Raw genomic sequence first — 20,661 nt, forward strand, 5'->3', positions numbered from 1 at the left:
TGCAACTTGGTGACAGTCATTTAGCCTCTTAAGTTTGTTTGTAGAGCATCGATAAGAATAAAATAAAGCCAGGCAAGGGAGTTGTTGTGCTAATAGCTTTAAAATCCCTCCTCTCTGTGTGCCCAGCGCAGTGCCTCCCAGCGTGACTTGGGGTCTCAGTACCCAGCCCTTACCTTTGCTAGCAGAGTGGCCCACATGGCCTGTTTCCTGAAGCTCTCGATTTCCTGCCTGTTACATGAGGATGGAACAATGGCGTCCACCTTTCAGGTTGCTGCGGGGATTAAGGAGAGGTGTTGGTGAGGTGGTCCCCGAGTGGTGCAAACAGTTAGCACTGAGCTACTAACCAAAAAGTTGGTGGTTCGAAACAACTCAGAGGTCCCTCGGAAGGAAGGCCTGGCAGTCTATTTCTGAGAGATCAGCCATTGAAAATGCAATGGAGCAAGCACAGTTCTACTCCGACACACGTTGGGCAGCCATGAGTCAGAACAGACTTACAGCAACCGGTTTGGTTTTGACTGGTGAGGTAATGCTGGGGGTGGGGGGCAGATCTCTGGGACCATGATGTTACTTCTAGGGGCCCCTTCTTGCTCACACCCTGCTCAGTGCATGGTCAGAGTCCCTCTGAAACCCTCACGGAAGAGCACTTGAACTTGGAGTCTGCTTTCTGGGCTCTCTGAAGATAAAGCGTGCTGTGACACGCCCAGCCTGACATTGCAAAGCCTGGCGCATGGTAGGTGCCTGTGACATCGTAGCTCTGCTACCTCCTGCCATAAGAGCCTGGATCCTGGCGCTGCTTTCCAGCTCCTTGACATCATCTCAGCTCTAATGACTTTGAGTGCTGAGCTGCTCACCCTGGGAATTTATGGATGCCGTGTAGAGAAGTGTCACCTGAAGGCACATAAATACTGTACAACTGGAGGTTGGGATGTGTCAGCGCTATTTGGGGCAGTATCACTCACCTGAAACCCTCCGGGCAGGTGCCTGCAGCAGGGCTGCACGAGGCTGTGGGGAGAGGCTGAGGCTGGGAGCCGTGGGCTGGGGCAGTACCCCTGGGTTCCACCCCTGCTCCTCTGGACAAGCTCCTAATGGTGACCAGCATGCCCTGGGTGCTCAGTGTGTGCTGGGCACTGCCCACTGAATCCTCATGTACCCCTAAGGCAGGTACTCTTTCTATCCTCGTTTGAGGAGAGAGAAAACTGAGTCACCTGGCCAGAGCCGTGCAGCTGGGAGAGGGTGGAGCAGGGGGTCAGACCCAGACCCTCAGCTCCAGACCACCAGCTTTTTTTTTTTTTAATAACTGCCTTTGCCCCCCATCTTTTTATTTGGAAAAAATTTAAGCTATAGGGAAGTTGAAAGAATAGTACAGTGAACACACATAAATTCTTCACCTAGTTAACCAGCGGTTAACATTTTGCCATATTTCTTCTCTCCCCTGTGTGCACACACACGTGCGTGGATGCAAACACACATGTGCGCGCGTGCGCGCGCGCGCATACACGTACGCACTTTATGTACATATGTATATACTTTGCTAGACCATTTAAAAGTGAATTGCAGACGTTATTACCCTTCACTCCTAAATACTTTGGCCTGCCTCTCCTACGTAACCACAGACTGTTATCACACCAAGGAATTTAACATTGATACACTGGTGTTATTAAATACTATTCATATGCATATTTTCCCAGTCATTCTCCAAATACCTTTTATAGCTGTTCCCTCAACCCCATCCCTGATGATCATACATTAGCATTTGCTTATCAAGCCTCCTCTTTGTTATCGTTAGGTGCCATTGAGTCAGCTCCGATTCATGGTGACCTTATGTATGACTGAACAAAATGTTGCCTGGTCCTGTGCCTTCGTCAGGATCGTTGGAGTGCTCCAGCCCATTGTTGTGTTGGTTGTGTAGTGCCTTCCAACCTAGGGCTCTCATCTTCCAGCACTGTATCAGTATTCTGCTGTGATCAAGAAGGTTTTTAATGGCTCCTTTTTAGAGATAGATTCCCAGGACTTTCCTCCTAGTCCGTCCTGGACTGGAAGCTCTGCTGAAACCTTTTCACCACAGGTGACCCAGCTGTCACCCCTGGCATAACTTTCAGCATCAGAGCAACACGAAAGCCGTCACAGTACAACAAACTGATGACGGGTGGTGGGACTGCAAAATTACCATTGTCTAATTCTGCCATTCCTTCTATGTTGATTAGTTGTTGTGCTTCTTCAAAGAGGAATTTTCCCTCCCCCACCCCCCCCTTTTTTTAAATTCAGTGTGCTGTAATCGGGACCACCGTTATTATTTTTGATGCTTAAGTGGTCTGAAATCTGGCCAATGGGAGCCCTTTGTAAGGGCCCCTGGCCCCTCCTGCCTCTTCCCCATAGATCTTTGAGGACTTCCTCGCTTTTCAGCAACATGAGAGGTCCTAGGCTTACCAGGCATTTCCTCGCCCCAATCAGCCATTTTTCCTGGGTGCCCTTGAGTGGAGAATGATGTTTAGAGATTAAGATCCACTGTGCTCATTGCTACCAGAGTGTCATTGCTTCCAGCCCTTTCAGCGAACAGAGACAGGAAAAAACACCTGAAGTTCGTACTGATGCCTCTAATTCAAACTCAGGCTCATAGCACTGGGTAACCCTCTCTCACTCCACACTTAACTGTCCTCTGTCCTGTGAAAACCTGCTTCCTAGGAACGTAAGTGTGAGTCAGTCACACTAAAGGGTTTCAGAGTCACAGACCTTGCTAAGTAGAATTCAGGATTTCTTTGTAGGCCTTTTTGTCCTTCAACATAACCCGCCAAGGGTGTCCAGTCCAAGTGCTGTGTTCCCCAGCTACGTAAGAACCCAGTGGGTTCTTTTCTGTATGGGAAACACTGTGTTCCAGTAAAACTCAACTTATGAAATCAGGTGGTAGGCTGGATTTGACCGAGAACTGTGGTTTGCCCACTACTGGTCTGGAATAAAATCCTCACAGAGCAGCTTTTGGCACAGGGAAGGCACCCAGTCAGGAGCCCAGACTGGACCACAGGGGCCAAGGGGGCGGGACTCCTGGGCATCCTGGGAGCTCAGGGGAGGGGCATGACCACGCTGGTGGTAGATAGGCAGAGGACTTTCCTCAGGAACGAGGGGGATAGACGTCTCTTAGAGGTAAGGCAGCCCCACCCCCTAGGCCCCCAAGGTCAGCCAGGGGTTGGAGGAGGGGTCCAAGGTTTGGAATCGGAAGCTGTGGCCTGGGATTGGAGTGCCAGATGGACAGGGTTGGGAGGAGAGGAGGCTTGATGAGCTGACAGCCTCCTGGAACAGTTAATTCAGATCAAACAAGCCTGAGCTCCTTTCTGGATAAACGAACACCCCGTGTTTGGAAAAGAAAATGGGCAGCGAGGCTCATCACCGCCCAGTCCAGCAGGCAGTGAGGGCAGCGGCCTGTGGCATTGCCACCTGCCCCCACCCAGGGGTGGTGTGCTTAGCAACCCTGGCCCCTCTGGGACCCACTGATGCTGGAGTGTCCATGTTTCTACCTGCTCCCTGGCCTGACCTGGTCCGATGGCAGGGGGCTCAGCCAGGGCTCCAGGATCGACATGGCTCCCACGATTCAGGCTCCTAGTGTGGGGAGGGGTTCCATGGGCAGACCCTGCTGTTGGGGAACCCAGAGTTATGTGGGGCTGAGGGGCTGTGGCTGGAGCTGGAAATGCACTGCCGTTCTTCACATTTGCTCTAGCCCTTGCCCCCCACCCATCTTACCGCTTTGGGCTTGACAGGTTTGCACAGGCCTGCCGCGATCCCCTCTGGTCCTGGAGACAGACTTGTTATGCCTTTGGAGAAATGAGCCTGGATTTCCACTGCCGACTTCTCTTTCAATTAGATTCTGACAGCGGCATGCAGGGCTGGCTGGCTGGCTGCAGATTCAGGTGCAGCTTTCCACGGGCCCAGGCTTCTCTGCTTCTGCACCGTTTGTTTTTGTGGAGGCAGGAGATGCTTCTGACCTTCCTGCAGGAGCTGGGCAGGAGGTTCGCTACGTGCGTGGGAGCCTGCATGTGCCTTTATTTTGGCGTGTGTGTGCACTTGTGTGCAAGTGTGTGTGTGCTACTTTAGGGGAAGTCTGCAGACAGACAACTTGGAGTCTCCTCTCCGCCCTGCAGCCCCCACTCAGTCATGGCAGGCATTGGGGGCAGTCAAATCTGTTACTTTTTGTTCTGGGCTTCATTGTTGTTTTTGTTGTTAGCTGCCATCGAGTCAGCCCCCGGCTCATGGTGACCCCATGTGTAACAGAACAAAACCCTGCCCAATCCTGTGGCATCCCCATGATTGGTGGTGGATTGGACCATTGTGATCCATAGGGTTTTCGTTGACTGATTTTCTGAAGTAGATCGCCAGGCCTTTCTTCCAAGTCTGTCTAAATCTGGAAGCTCCCTGGAAATCTGCTCAGCGTCCTGGCAACACATAAGCCTCCACTGACAGATGGTGGCTGCACGTGAGGTGTACTGGCGGGGACCTGAACTGGGTCTCCCACGTGGAAGGTAAGGATTCTTCCACTGAACTACCACGGGTCTCAGTGCAGTCAGCTGCAGTTGGGGTTGATAATTCCTTAGCTGTCTTTGCCCCAGCAAGGCCTCTCAGGAGGTTTCCTGTTTGAGCCAGGGTGGACTGCCCACCGCGTCTGGACCTTCAGGAAAGTTGTCTGAGTGCCAGCTGGCTCGAGAAAACACCAGCAAACCAGTTGCGGTCTCCTTGAAGGAGTGCTCCTCTCAGGAGAAGAGAACTGGAAGCCAGTGCTGCAGGCTGTGGGCAGCAGGCCTGGGGGCAAAGGCTGGAGCCCCTCTCCCTCCACCAGAAGGACCAGACTCAGCTTTGTATAACCCCTGAGGCGCTCAGCCTCCACGGAATCCCGGAGACTCGCTGGCTTAGGCCCTGGGAACTCACCTCCATTGGGATGGGGTGAAGGGTGCTGAGAAAGAAGGAAAGAGACCCCCCTCAGGAGCCCCTAGTCTGAGCCAAGAGATACAGCCTTTGCCCTTAGGGAGCCCTGCGTCTGAGTGGCCCATCTCACGTCAGACCCTGTCCTTGCCCGGAGAGCCCCTGGTTTGATGGGGATGACACCACCCCGCCAACAAGGGGTGAGGTATGGGGTGGAATCCAGCCTCCTGAAGCTGCCAGGTGTCTGGGAGGGGAGGGCTGTCATTCTGTCTCTCCTCTCCCCACCTCAGGAACCCTCCACCTTCCTGTCCTGGTCTGCTCAGCCCATGGGCCCTGCTCCCCTCTGCCTTTTCCTCTCTTGCTCATTGCATACACAGCTCGGCCATCAGGGGCTGGCTCAGGAAAAGCAGTTTCGTTGGACATCTCACAGTCTTGCCCTCCTGGACCCCGCATTCTATTGGGAATGAGCACTGAGTTCATTAGCTTGACTCCCTGTGGAGAGGCCCCCACCCCGCCCCGAGCTTCTTTTGCCTGCGCTTTATCTCGGTGGGAAACCTCTCGGTGTTGAGGCAGCATGGAGTTGGGGCTGAGGCTGGGGTTGCAGAGACACATTTGAAGTTTCTGGGGCAAGAAACCAAGTCTTGTTACTACCGAGCCTCACTCGCTAAGCCCACCCTAGGCCGTCAGGGCTGGAGCAGAAATCTAGCTGCCTGCCACGTGACAGTCAGATGGACCTTCATTAAAAGGTAAATCAGATTGTGTCACCAGCTCAACCCCTTCTAGCACTGAAAATCTAAACTTTTCACTGTGAACTTCGAGGTGGCCCTGCACCATCTGGCCCCTGCCTACCTCTCCCACCTCTCCTCCCACCACTGTGCTCCCCTGACACTGACCTTTCAATTGCTCACGTTCATCAAGCCTATTCCTGATCCTGACCTTTCAATTGCTCAAATTCATCAAGCCTATTCCTGCCTCAGGGCCTTTGCACTTGCTGTGCCCTTTGCCTAGAACGCCTCCCCCCATCGTTTCAGAGCTGATTTCCTGTATGCTATTTATATCTATGACTAAACGCCACCTCCTACAGAGATTTTCCCTGACACCCAGTTGCAATGGCCCCCCGGATTTTTCCTGTGTAGCAATCACTGTATGAATATTTGGAGTAAGCTTTATTTACTTGTTGTGTGTCCTGCACCAAGAGCGTGTGTTCCCTGCAGAACATCCCTTGGTTATCTTGTTCATCATTATATTCCCAGCACGTAGAGCCATGCCAGGCACATGGTAGGGATTCAAGAGCATCTGTTGAATGAACGAGACCATACGAGGCACCAGCCCAGTGACCGCCAGCCCAGTGACGAGCTTTCCCTCACCCTGTTCCCCACAATCCTCCTGGCAATCTCCATTTACAAGAGGGGAACCGAGGCCCAGGCCTGTGATGTTATTGGGGAAATGAGCTTTAACAGCAGGTCTGATTCCTAATACACATTCTTGCAACATCTTCCTGTTTTCTTGGGCTTCCACTGATAACACATGCTATTTATAAACCAAAAACCTGGAAAGGAAGAAAATTACCAGGTGCTGCTACATGGTAACAGTCCTTAGTACGAAGGTTTCTCCTCCTCAGACCCTTCTCCCTTTTGAATGTGGCTGGTTATTTTTTTAAAAACTTACTATAGTCATCCCTGGGTATACGTAGGGGTTGGTTCCAGGAGCCCCCACAGATACCAAAATCCAAGTACGCTCAAGTCCCTTATATAAACTGGCGTAGTATCACATCGTCCCATATACTTTAAATCTTCTCTAGGTTACTTACAGTACCTCATATAATGTGAATGCTGTGTAAAGAGTTTCTATGTAAATAATGTGGAGTAGGTAGTTAGATATGCAAACATGGGGTTCAATGCTATGTAAATAGAACTTTCTCTTTTTTTTCAAATGCTTTTGATCTGGGGTTGGTTGAATCTGAGGATGCAGAACCCGTGGATACAGAGGGCTGAGTGTACTGTAGCGTTCTCATTCTCTGTGTTCATCACACAGTCTCTGTAAACATAGTTTTTTTTTTTAATTGTGGTGAAAATATACACAACAAAACTTAAAAAGAAAAAAAAATTTTTTTCTTTAATCCAGTGACATTGATTACATTGTTGATGTTGTTACAACCTCTGTCGCTATTCTTTTCCAAATTATTCTACCACCATTGACAGAAACTCTGTGCCCCTTAAGGAAAAACTCCCTTTCCCCTTCCCTCCCACTCCCAGTAACCATTAATATGCTTTGGTTTCAATATATTTGCTTATTTCATGTAAGTGAAATCATGCAGTATTTGTCCTTTGCAACAACTTACTTCACTCAGCATAATGTGCAAGGCTCATCCATGTTGTGGCATGCATCGGGACTTTATTTCTCTTTATGGCCCAGTAATATTCCATTGTATGTATGTACCACATTTTGTTTATTCATTCATCTGTTGATGGACTTTTCCATTCTTTTTGCTTTTTGACTATTGTGAAAAGTGCTGCAATGAACATTGATATAATACATAGTTATAAAAGGATGTGGGCAGGCCACCAGTGGGTGCCAGAGTTACTTGACTATCCCCGGTGGTTGGGCATTGAGGTTGTTTCTAGTACTGTGTGCTCGAGTTGTCTGTATTTGAGTAGTATAACTGTCTGTTGTTGATGGGATTCACGTGTCCATCCATTCATTCCTTGCCCAGGTTTTACTGTGTGCTGGGCCCTTTACCGAGCAGGAGGATGGCTAAGGCGCCTAAGGCTCCATCTTTGTCCTTGGAGACCGTAGTCTAGTGCAGAAGGCAGCTGAGTGGAGCCACAAAGCGAAGTGGTGTAGGTGCCACTGGGCCAGACTGCAGAGGCTTGCGGGAGGAGTGACCCGTCCAAGGCTCATTGAGGCAAGCTTCATAGAAGAGGGACATCACCTTGAAACTGAGTCTTCAGAGATTGAAGAGCTATTCCCAGGCAGACAGTGGGTGGTAGAGCTTGCAGACAGAGCATGGCCACATGGTGCGTCTTGAACATCAATTTGGGCCCACACTTTGGCTCACTTGGAGCTGAGGCGAGAATTGGGACAGAGCTGGGGTCTGGGATGCTGGGTTCCAGAACTTGAGCTTTCTCCTGCAGTGCATGGGAAGTCTGGCCCTTTGAACACTCTCTTATCTTGAAAAAAGAGGAAATTAATTGTTGTTGTTGTGTTGTTTTGTTTTGTAAAGTCAAGATCATTATTGTTGTTAGGTGCCATCAAGTTGATTCCGACTCCTAGTGACCATTGTACCAACAAGGCTCCGTAAATTATACGTACACCTGTAAAAAAAAAAAAAAAAATCAAATAGCATGGAATAGTTTATCCCAAAAGGCCCTTACCTCTCCCCATCCCCCATCCTGTTTTCTGGGAGAAAACATTTTCCACCAGTTCTGTTTTTAATCCACCTGGCATTTTCCCACAACTCTAATTTGTTTCCTTTGCTGTGTCTTGATTTATCAACTTTTGGGCATTATCTGTCGACTCCCAGCTGTGAGATACCAGGTTTTGGCTGACACTGCTCACCGCCCTCCCGCAATATTTCTGTTGGTTGCCTTTATAGCTTTAGATAATATGCATAAACCTCTATTTTTCTCGTGAACTTGTGGCTCTATCTTTCCCTCACGTGAGATGAGGATACAAAGTGTGTGCACACCGTTCCCCCTCCGTGTTCACTGATGTCACGTTGTTGTTGTTGTTAGCTGCCATTGAGTCCACCCCTGACTCACGGTGACCCCTGATTCATGGAGAACCCATGCACAATGGGACAAAATGCTGCCCGGTCCTGTGCCATCCCCATGATCAGCTGTGGATTGGACTGTTGTGATCCATAGGGTTTTCACTGGCTAAGTTTCAGAAGTAGATTGCCAGGCCTTTCTTGTTAGTCTGTCTTAGTCTGGAAGCTACACGGAAACCTGTGTGGCATCATAGCAACACACAGGCTTCCACTGACAGATGGGTGGTGGCTGCACATGAGGTGCGTTGGCTGGGAATCAAACCCAGGTCTCCACAGAGGGAGGCGAGAGTTCTACTACTGAACCATCAGTGCTCGCATCTGAGGTCCACGTTGGTAGCTCGTTAGGAGTATTTACACCATGGAAATTGGCAAATGCTACAAATCAGGAATTCATTTCTCCCTCCCCCACCACCCTGAGAGCCATTAGTTAAGCATTTATCAACACACCACTACTAGACTTCTAAGGTTTCCTTCCAGCCCTGAATTCAGGCTGAGGTCAGGTTAGCTTTGCTCTCGAAGAACATGGAAACAACCATCTGAGGGGGAAGTAGGGGTTTGTCCAGAGTGGGCCTGGGCGCCCTCAGGTCTTTGGGGGCTGAGGCTTGGCCCCAGAGGCTCTGCCTGCCCAGCACCAACGCACCTCCCTCTGTGCTGCAGCAAAGCTTTGAGGCGCACCAGGACGAGGCGGTGAGCGTAACGCACATGGTGAAGGCGGGCAGCGGTGTCTGGATGGCCTTCTCCTCCGGCTCCTCCATCCGCCTCTTCCACACCGAGACCCTGGAGCACCTGCAGGAGATCAACATCGCCACCAGGACCACCTTCCTCCTGCCAGGTGAGGCTGCTGCTAGAGTGGCACTGGGCACCATGGCCCCTGGCCTGGGAGGGGACTGACACTTGTGGGGTACCTTCCATAGCCGGGTGGAGCTGCCTCCTGGGCAGGCCATCTCAGCAGCCTCATAGCAGCCTTCAGTCAGCCTGGAGAACTGAGCTCCAGGAGGGGAAACCCCTCCCCAGGTGCAGGGAGAAGGACAGGATTTGAACCGAGGACTGTTCTTCCTGTTGTCTCTTCCTTCCTCTCCCACATCACAGCAGGCTGAGGCTCTCAAGAAATGAGGCCCCTGAGTTAGGCAGGGGCCGAGGCCCATGCCCTCCCTGGTCTGTACCATCCCACTCTTCATATTGACCAAAACCTGGGAAAGAGGTAAGGCTAGCCAAATGTGTCCATTCTTAGGTTTTTATAAGAAACGCAAATGTGGGCCAGCGGGTCAGGTGGCAGGGCTGGCCATGGGGTCTGGACGGCCTCCCCATGGGCCTGTACTGCCTCCTGACTAGCTGCCTGTGAGGACATGTGGAAAGGAATGTTGGTGAAGGGTTAAGATTGGAGCTCACCCAGCCCCACCCCTGTGGAATTGGTGGCAGAACCCCCCGCTACTATCCGTTGCCCCATACACTGCCCTGTGGGCTCTGCTGGGAGAGCACAGGGCAGACACCCCAGCTGGTTTTGGAGCAGTCCACAGGGCCCAGCAGGCCTCAGCTTACCTTGCCTTTGCCTGGGCCAGCTTCCACCCAATAGACTGACCCATGGCCAGAAAGTCTGGGAGAACTGGGTGGCTCACTTCTATCCAAGCATCTTTGTCAGGTTTGGGTTCAGCAGCTGGGAGAGCCAAGGACCCCAGGGCCAAGGAAACAGACAGCGAGGCAGGCTGGAAGCCCGAAACTGAATGTTACAAGGACCTAGCAAATGGGCTGTGATGAAGGCGGAAAGTAGCCATATGCTGAGCCAGGGACTGAGCTTCCTGTCTTTATGGGTCTGGGCCAAGTGGAGGCACATTCGCCAGCACCTCGGGGCCCCGGGAGGCCTGCATCTTACCCAGAGGCCTGGTCTCTCAGCCCAGCTTTGGGGCCCAGACATCATCCTGGGTGCTCTCTTCACTGGACTTCTAAGGTTTCCTTCTGGTCCTGAATTTAGGTGAGGACTAAATGTCCTTGACTCTGGACTAGTGACCACAGGGGGTGGTGGTTACTATCAAGATCAATAGCCATAACAATAGTAATGATGCCCTCCCTGTCCTGAGCCCTCCAGTGAGCTAGGCTCCAGGGCTTTGTGGAAGTACAGGATCTCCTTTCCCCTCACCAGAACCCTATGAAGTGGGGATTGTCCCCATTTTACAGGTGCACAAACTGAGATCCACTGGGCAGGGTGAAGTGGATTTTTGCAGGGCACAAAGCAGACCAGAAACAGGCCTAGGAGTCACATTAGGTGGGCTCCGTTTCAGAGTCCCACTGTGTGCATCTGGGTAAGAGGAAGACTTCAGGGATGGTGGGGCGTGGGCTGGAATCGTGGCTTGGCCACCTGCCAGCCGGTGGGCTCAGGGAGTCTCTTCGCCTCTGTGAGGTGGGATGTGGGTGGAGGGGCTGCACTAGGAGGAGATGCAATCAGGTGCAGGAAGAGGGAGACACTGGCCAAGTCCTGGGGCGTAGAAGGTGCAGGATGAGTGTAAATGACCATCTGACAACCTTTCCCTGAGATGGGGTAGACCTGTGGTATGGGCTGTTTCTTTCTTTTTTTTTTTTTCCAGCTTCAACTGCATTGTATTTTGGAGTAGTTATCCATTATACAAGTTAAATCCATCTCCACTACAATAAAAATCTTCTCTGTATCACAAAAATATTTCCATATTTATGCTGATAGCTAAATGATTTCAAGTTAGTAGAACAACAACAACAAAGGGTAATCTTGCAGCCTTTTTAATCTCTTGCATCTCATGTTGTGAGGGCGGAGGCGAGCCAGAGAAGCATTGAGTGGCCAGGGGCAGGCTTTGCGGACAGACCCGCCCCGGGCCCCTAGCTGTAGGTAGAGAAGCAGCAGCCACGCCTATAGCCACTGGCTTTTCTGTGTGTGTTTAAAACACGTTTTCACATCCATGAACTTATTTGTTCTTTGCAGTTACCCTTTGAGGGAGGAAGGGCATTCTCATTATTGTTATGATTATTTTACAGCCAGGTAAACTGAGGCCCAGGGAGGTTGAATGACTGGCCTAAGGTCACACTGGTAAGGCCAGAGCCAGGACTTGAACCAGAGGCTCTAAGCACAGCTCTCCCACAGATTTGCTGCCCAGGTGTGGGCTATCACTCTGCCTTCCTGGGCCTGTTTTCCCATCTATACAATGAAAAAAGAAAAAATAACCCTGTTGCCTTCGAGTTGATTCCAACTCACGGCCACCTCATGTGTTACAGAGTAGAATCACTCTATAAAGTTTTCTTGGCTGTAATCTTTAGGGAAGCAGATTGCCAGGCATTTCTTCCACAGCACTGCTGCTTGGGTTTGAACTGCTAACCTTTAGTAGTCATGTGCAAACCGTCTGTGCCACCCAGGGGCCTGTCTATAAAATGAGAGGCTGAGATTTGAGTGACAGCCTGGCCATCCCATGTAGGGTAGACCAGAGCCCGTGGAATCAGTCAGGCTCTGCCGCCTGCCAGTTCTGAGTGCCCTGCCTTACAGGGCTGGTGTGGGTGTTCCACGAGACCATGCCAGGGCAGCACGCGTGGTCCCTGGTCAGTCTGTGATGGGGCTGCTGTCATTGTCTTCTTTATCATCCTCATCATCACGGCATCCTCATCGCACTAGCCCGTGTTGGCTATGCCTTCTGTGGGGGCTCCTCGCTCAGCCCTTCCAAGCAGGGTCCTTCCTACTGCACCAGCTACATCATAGCAAAGGCGACCTCCCCACTGGTCAGACCACCCTGAGAGTGGACCCTGCACAGTTTGGGCGTGGACCGAGGTTTCCGGGTGTGGGGTTTCCCAAAGGTCCCAGGCCTGACCTTTCCTAATCAACAATACTCAGGAGCCAGGTCCACCCAGGACCCCCAAACCTGAGCTGAGCCGAGCTGGAGCCAGCCTAGCCAGAATGGGGTAGGGGGGTTGAGCGTGCAGGGCAGCCTCAAATCCACCCTCCATCCTGCCTTCACGGAAGAACAACAAAGCAGGATTCTTAAATTCTTTATTAGAGATATTTTTAAAGGCTTTTAAGTATTTGTCCTTCCCCTACACCACCAAATGAAATAATTGCATGATTAGTAATAAATTTGTTCCTCCTGTAAGTGTGGATTTTTTAAGGGTGTGTTAAAAATTTATCATGCTTCCTTCCCCCGACCCCTTTCTTCCACTCGAGTTCCCGACTGGTTTTTTTTTTTTTATTAATGCATTTTTTAACCTAAACTCCCTCCTTTTAACTAGACAGGTCATTAATAAAATGTTCTCCAAGAGCCTGAGCTTTTTAAAGTTGTATATCTCCAGATAGATGGCTTGGGCGAGTTGAACACTGCTGCATTAAGTCTCTGTGATAAAATATTTATCTACCATTAGAATTTTTTTTTTTTTTTGGACTGTTTGTGAAAGTGTCTCACTCTTTTCCTCAGGGTGGAGGGGGAGGAGGAAGGGCCTGAATGAGGTCTGCCGATGAAGTCATTTCTTAATTCCAGAATTTTCTCTTGGTTTCTTGCTTGCCTTCCTTCCATTTGTCGGGCTTTGGCCATCCAGTGAGGCCAGGAGGGTGCAGGGGCAGGGGGAAGTGGTCTCCCACTGGTCTCGGGGCCCCAGGGCCTTGGACAAGGAGGCGAGGTACAGGAGATGAAAAATCTACCACTCTTCTCTCTCTTGGCTTTATTGTTTGTGTGGGTTTATGGCTCTGATGGAGCTGATCCTAGACATTACCGTCTAGGTCCTCTTAATAATCATAGCCATTATCCTAATAGCCTCCATTTATTGCATACTATGGGTTTTTTTTAATAAGTAAAGAGCTGTGCTCAGCTATGTACATATATACATATACATGTATACATATGTACGTATATGGATTTCGAATAATCATAAAACTGAGCAAAGTAGGTTTGTAATACTCACTGATCAATGAGAGAAAATGACTTATCCAGATTTACAGGGTAACGTCCACACGCATGTCCTTTTTCACTGCTCTTCATTCATTTATTCACTCACTGTTTTGTGAGTGATAAGTGTTTTTCAGCCTATTTTGCTCTTTATTCCAGCTATCATATACCTTTTTTGATTGTGGTAAATATACATAAGGATCCCCTGGGTGGCGCTAACGGTTAAGTTCTCAACTACTAGCTGAAAGGTTGGTGGTTCAAACCCACCCAGAGGTGCCTTGGAAGACAGGCCTGGCAATCTGCTCCCAAAAGGTCACAGCCTTGAAAACCCTATGGAGCAGTTCTCCTCTGTGCACATGGGGTCACCATGAGTCAGAATCGATTTCATGGCAAGCACCACTGCCACCAACAAAATATACACAACATAGATTTTGCCATTTTAACCATTTTCAAGTGTATAATCCAGTGGTATTAATCACACTGTTTCCAAAACTTTGTCACCACCCCAAACAGAAACTCTGTACCCATTAAGCAACAACTCGTTTTTTCTTTTCCCCAGTCGGTGGAAACCATGAAACTGCTTTCTGTCTGTGTGTTTATCTCTTCTACATATTTCATATAAATGGAGACATACAAAATTTGTCCTTTTGTACCTGGCTTTTTTCACTCAGCAGCATGTTTTTTTATATAGCATGTGTCAGTTTTTTGTTTTCTTTTTTATTGTGGAATAATATTCCATTGTATGGATAGACCACATTTTGTTCATCCGTTCATCTGTTGATGGGCACTTGGGTTGTCTCTACCTTTTGGCTGAGATCTTTTTGGAGTGTCTGCTCTATGCCAGCGTACACAGCCGGGAATGGGGAATCGACCATGAGTCAACAGATAAGGCACTGCCCTCCCGAAGGCACTGTCTTCGTTGCCTGTGGCTGCCATAACAATGTACCTACAAACTGGATGGCTTAAAACAACAGAAACTTATTCTCTCACAGTTCTGGAGGTCAGAAACCCAAAATCAGGTGTCAGCAGTGCCATGCCCTTCGGTCTGAAGGCTCTGGGGGAGGATTCATCCCTGCCTCTTCTGGCTTCTGGTGGTCCTAGGTGTTCCTTGGCTGGTGGCAGCGTCACTCCAGCCTCTGTCCCCATCTTCACATGGCCATCTTCCTGCCACCTCTATCTCTGTGTCTTTTCTCCTCTCTTAGTAAGTACAGCAGACATCTTGGATTAGGACCACCCTACTCCCATATGACTACACGCTGACTTAGCTACCTTTACCTACAAAGATGCTATTTCCAAATAAGGTCACATTCATAGGTACTGGGGGTGAGGACTTGAACATATCTTTTGGGGGGACACGATTCAACCCTTAGCACTTACATTTTACTGTGTGGAGGCAGATGATGAATAAATGAAGAGAGAAGTAAGGTGATCACAGACCTTAGCCAGGTGATGATGAGAGGGAGCCGCAGCCTGAGCGTCTGGGGCAAGCTCACCAGCGACGTCAGACTGTCCCACTGCTGTGGGCCCCTCTCTGGACTGGATGCTGCTAGAGTAGTTTTGAGCTTGCAACTTTCTGAACTGATCCAGGTATGGGAAGGAGTCGTAGCTCCGCAGAGCCCCAGATACTGTTTGTGGCTTGTTTCTAGCATGATTGCACTTCCACCCTGAATCCACAATATGAATGTGACTTTCTGAGTTGGCATCACATCTCCAAGGCTCATCCGCCCCCTGCCTGTTTGATAGCTCCACTCACAACGTCTCCTATACATCTCAAACAACATGTCCAAAAGTGAGCTCTTGGTGTCAGCCCCCAAACCTGCTTCCCTCTATCTCTGTTGACGGCACCGCCATCTACCCAGCTGCTCAAGACAAGAAACCTCCGAGTTATCCTTGATTCCCTCCTTCCACTCTGGTCTGTCAACAGGACTGTCGGTTCTGCTTCAAAACATCTCTCAAACATGTTGGCTCACTATCACCTCACTGCTGCCACCGAGCCCCAGCCGCCACCATCTCTGCTGCAGTGACTCAAGAGCCGCCTCACTGATCTCCCTGCTTTCTCTCTGCCCCCTCTCTCCCCCAGTGCTACATCACACTGCAGCTAGAATGCTCTCCCAAAATCAGATTGCATCACTCCCCTGAGTAAGCTTTCCGGTAGCTTCTCATGGCACTTGGAATGAAAAGGCATACTCCTTACTCTGGCTTACAAAGCCCCACACATCTGGCCTCACCCTCAGACCTCTTTCTGGTCATCTCATGTTTGCCCACCACCACTGAGCCACACTGCCTCTGGTCTGCTCCATGGACACTATTCTCCTTGTAGGGCCTTTGCATGTACTATCTCCTGGGCCTTCCCTCAGGTCTGTGTGTGGCTGGCTCGTTACCTGGATCTCATAGCCTCACAGCTGCCCTCCTCTGTCCTTTGGGACAGCAGAGTGAGGATGAAACCCAAGGATCCTGCCACCCACCGTCTGTCTCATTGCCCCATTTTAATCTTTTGCCTAGCGTGTATGTTCACTGTTTATGTTTTTGGTTCCTGTTTCTCTTCTCTAGAACCACACCGTTCCATATAGTAGCTGCTATTTAAATTTTCATTAATTGAAATTAAATAAAATGAAAAATTTAGTTCCTTGGTCCGACTAACCACAGTCCAAGCACTTAGTCACCACATGTGGCCAATTCTACCAAATTAGATGGTGCAGAAAACTTCCATCATCAAAATTCTAGAATGGTTCCTCCTCAAAAGCAGGGATGCTGTGTATGTGGTTCCCAGCCATGTGCCTCCAGCACCAAGCAGAAGCATACAGGCACACCGTAGATGCTTGGGGGTGTTTTTGGGGGCCAAGTGAATGGATCTGTGAGGCACAGTAAGCTGCGATAGATGCTGCTGGGTATACCCCAAGATGGTAGCCCTCATTTGAGGGTGAATATGGAGCCACACTATTTTCCTGAGACTGTTTGCTCCCTGAAGGAAGTGTATACACCTGTTGTTGTAGGTGCCATCCAGTTGGCTCTGACTCACAGTGACCCTCTGTACAATGAAACAAAACACTGCCCAGTCCTGCACCATCCTCACAATTGTTGCCATGTTTGAGCCCATTGTTGCAGTTAATCTCATTGAGGGTCTTCCCCTTTTTCACTGACCCTCTACTTTACCAAGCATGACATCTTTTTCCAGAGACTGATCCCTCCTAATCAAAAAAAGCAAAAACCCATTGCTGTCGAGTCAATTCTGACTCCTCATAGCATGTCCAAAGTACACGAGATGAAGTCTCGCCACTCTCACTTCTAAGGAGCATTCTGGCTGTACTTCTTCCGAGACAGATTTGTTTGTTCTTTTGGCAGTCCGTGGCATATTCAGTATTCTTCAACACCACGATTCAGATGCATCAATTCTTCCTCAGTCTTCCTTAGTCATTGTCCAGCTTCCAGATCCATATAAGGTGATTGAAAATATTAGGGCTTGGGTCAGGCGCACCTTAGTCTCAAAGTGACATCTTTGCTTAGTAACACTTTTTAACGAAGTCTCTTGCAGCAGATTTGTGCAGGGCAATGTCATTTGATTTCTTGACTGCTGCTACCATGGGCGTTGATTATGGATCCTAAAATGAAATCCTTGACAACTTCAGTCTTTTCTCTGTTTATCACGGTGTTGCTTATTGGTCCAGTTCTGAGGATGTTTGTTTTCTTTATGTTGAGGTGCAATTCATACTGAAGGCTGTAGTCTCTGATCTTCATCCGTAAGTGCTTCAGGTCCTCTTCGCTTTCGGCAAGCAAACTTGTGTCATGTGCATATTGCAGGTTGCTAATAAGTCTTCCTCCAATCCCGATGCCACGTTCTTCGTATAGTCCAGCTTCTCTGATTATTTGCTCAGCATACAGCTTGAATAAGCATGATGAAAGGATACCACCCTCACGCACACCTTACCTGATTTTAAACCACGCAGTATCCCCTTGTTCTGTTCAAACAACTGCCTCTTGGTCTGTGTACAGGTTCCTCATGAGCAAAATTAAGTGTTCTGGAATTCCCATTCTTTGCACTGTTGTCCATAATTATGGATAACATACACCTATACATATGGAATTTAAGTAATTGCTCCAGAGCGGTGAGGCAGTGAAAGCGCTAGACTGGAATAAGCAGCAAACTAGCTCTATTCCTGTCTCTGCACTCAGCAGCTCGGTGACCTCTTTGAACCTTAATTTCCTCATCTGGAAGACAGGAATAACACCCATGTCTTGCATGCGTCCCAGCTGTTGTAAGGCTATGTCAGATTAGAGCAGGTGTGTGAGTGCTTTGGAAACCTCGAAGCAGCATTTCTCAAAGTGAGATCCCCAGGCCCAGCATCATTGACGTCACCTGGGAACTTGCTAGAAACGCAGTTTTGGGGCCTCCCCAGGGGGTGGCCCAATGGCCTGCATTGTAACAAGTCCCCACCACCACCCGCCCCATGATCCAGCGCACACCCCAGTTTGGGAACCGCTGCTTGAAGCACCGTTTCAAGTATAATGTGGCATCGTTCTTGCCGTGATACGCGGAATGAATTTGAATTTCCTTTCAGGGAAGAATAAACACCACTCGGGGGCAGAAGGAGTTGGGCAGGAAGTGAGGCAGCCCTTTGGAGAGGCAGGAGCTTGGTGAAGCCTGGGGGTGGGGGCATGGCAGGGCCATCCACCATGTGTGCTGCCATGTGGGGGGCCCTGTCCTTAGCCCCTCTGAGATGGGCCTCCTGCCCTCTCCCCTCCACTCCCAGCCTTTTCCTCAGGCCCATTCCCATTGATCAGCATTGTTTATAGAGCAGAAATAATGATAGTGTGTTGTCGCTGTTGTTAGGGTTGGCCTCTGACTCATGGTGACCCCATGCACAACAGAATGAAGTGCTGCCCAGTCCTGCCCTATTCCTATGATTGACTGTGGATCTGACTGTTGTGATCCATAGGGCTTTCATTGGCTGTTTTTTAGAAGTAGATTGCCAGGCCTTTCTTCCTAGTCTTAGTCTGGAAGATACACTGAAATCTGTTCAATATCACAGCAACATGTAAACCACCACTGACAGATGGGTGGTGGCTGCGTATGAGATGCACTGGCTGGGTCTCCCACGTGGAAGTCAAAAATTTCACTACTGAGCAACCACTGTAACCTGATGGGAATTGTTAAGAAGGACAGCAGCCATGATAGCAGATAGCACTGCTTTGGGTGTGCTGTGTGCCCGGTGCTGTGTTAAGTGTTTTGCAACCATTAAGCCACTTAACTCTCAGTACAATGCTGTGAAATATTGTCATCAGTGTCCCCTTTTACAAGTGAGGGAACCATGGCACAGAGAGGTTTGGGGCTGGCCCTGGGTCATGTAGCTAACAAGTGGTAAGCCCGCTGCCTGGCTCCGGGGTCCATGTACCCCACACTGTACACCCTCTGTAAAGAGTGGAGGGCCCCGCCACCTTCCCTTCCATTGCTGTTCTCCCTGACGTGAAGAGACGGTGCTGAGGGGAGCACTGAGAAAGAACTAATCTGGGCTGACACCAGGAACATGCCAGTTCTCGGCAGTGGACTGTCCATTTTACGTGGGGCCAGGAATGGCAGGCTGCGCTGCGCACTCATGGGAGAATTGCTCACATCAGCAGAATGTCTGGCCCGAGCTGGAAACAGGGCTTCACAGAGGGGCTGCCGACAGACCACTAGCTCCTGCTGCTCCCCTGGCCCCAGCCAGCACCTTCCTGTGCCTCCCACCTGCACCAACATCTGCTTCACTTGCATGGTCTGGAGACCTGCCCCTTGCCAGTCCTCTCTGGCTTCACTCCCCAGCTGGCTGGTTCTGCCCCTGGCCCGGGCCACCCGTGGCCGGCTCTGTGCCCAGAGAACCCAGCTACTGTGTATTGAGAGCTCAGTCTGGGCCAGGCACTGTGCTTTGTGGTGTCACCTCACTGCATCCTCACAGCAGCCCATTTTACAGATGAGGAAATGGAGGCTGGGTGGGGGGAGCACACACAGCTGCGAGATCCAGGGACCGGAACCCAGCCAGGTCAGCTCCTGTGACCAAGGTCTTAACCACATGCCATCCAGCTTCTTGCTGGTCTCATGGGAGGAGCTCAGACTGTCCCACCACTGCCCTCCAAGGGGCTGTGTCACTCATGCTGACCCCTCTTCCTGCAGGCCAGAAGCACTTGTGTGTCACCAGCCTTCTGATCTGCCAGGGTCTGCTCTGGGTGGGCACCGACCAGGGTGTCATCGTCTTGCTGCCTGTGCCCCGGCTGGAAGGCATCCCCAAGATCACAGGTGAGCCTTGGCCCTCAGGGTACGGGGGTTGCGGGGGGCGATCTGAAATAATTCCAGCCCCGCAGTCTCTCACCTTCTTTCTGTATCTCAGTTTCCCCATCTGGCAAATGGGAACAATAGTGCCACCTGCTGGGTTTTTTGGGGATTAAGTAGGTGAACCTACTTATAGTACCTGACTCATGTAGAGACTCCCCTGAACCCCTTCTGTCTCCAACTCCCCGCAACAATTTCAAGATATCCAGGCTCCAGGAAGAGAAATAACTGAGGGCCCTGGGAACACAGGCTGGCCCCTCGTGAGGTCCACCGGCAAATGTGTTTGCAAAACTAGAGGAAGGTCTGCCCCACCTGTGCTACTGAGGCCCAGGAGAACAAGGACCCCTGCCATTTGGAGACCCAGAGCTCTGGGCCCCTCTCTGCCTTTGCCCGAGAGTGAAGACAAGTGGTCCCTTCTGGCAGGGGTGAGCAGAATGCCAGAGAATGTCACCAGGCCGCCCCTGCTGTAGTCTAGGTGGGCCTTGGTCAGCACAGGTGTCTCTTTGCCCCTGGAAAGGAATCCAGGGATGACTCCAGTCCCTGCCCAACTCAGAGATTAGTTGACCAGGGATTTAAAAAAAAAAAAACAAAAAACCCTTTGGAGAGCTTTGGGGAGGGAGAGAGGAAGTGGGGAGGGGGTTACATACCTTTCTGAGAACCTGAGGGAAAAATCATATGCAAACTAAGCTTTGCTTATTATAGTTTCAGAGAGTTTGCAGCACCCTCGCATCAGCTTCAGCATAAGACTAAGAACCCCTGAAGGTAGACCAGTAGTCCTCAACCTGGATGCCCCCCCCCCC

General features: G+C 50.2%; 1 protein-coding gene across 9 annotated transcripts in view; it reads left to right on the forward strand.

Annotated features, from left to right (window-relative positions):
• The window catches only part of ARHGEF10L (Rho guanine nucleotide exchange factor 10 like), a 158,774-nt gene that overhangs the window by 111,816 nt on the left and 26,297 nt on the right, over positions 1-20,661 (forward strand). For all 9 annotated transcript variants that reach the window (XR_010321309.1, XM_064281365.1, XM_023552016.2 and 6 more), the window contains 2 exons: positions 9,332-9,506; positions 19,706-19,828. Coding sequence is in view for 8 of the 9 variants with exons in the window: in XM_064281365.1 (XP_064137435.1) it covers positions 9,332-9,506; positions 19,706-19,828 (298 nt within the window). In the remaining variant the exon portion in view is untranslated. The remainder of the gene's footprint in view (positions 1-9,331; positions 9,507-19,705; positions 19,829-20,661) is intronic.

This window comes from Loxodonta africana, chromosome 3, assembly GCF_030014295.1.
Source record: "Loxodonta africana isolate mLoxAfr1 chromosome 3, mLoxAfr1.hap2, whole genome shotgun sequence".
Taxonomy (NCBI): Eukaryota; Metazoa; Chordata; class Mammalia; order Proboscidea; family Elephantidae; genus Loxodonta; species Loxodonta africana.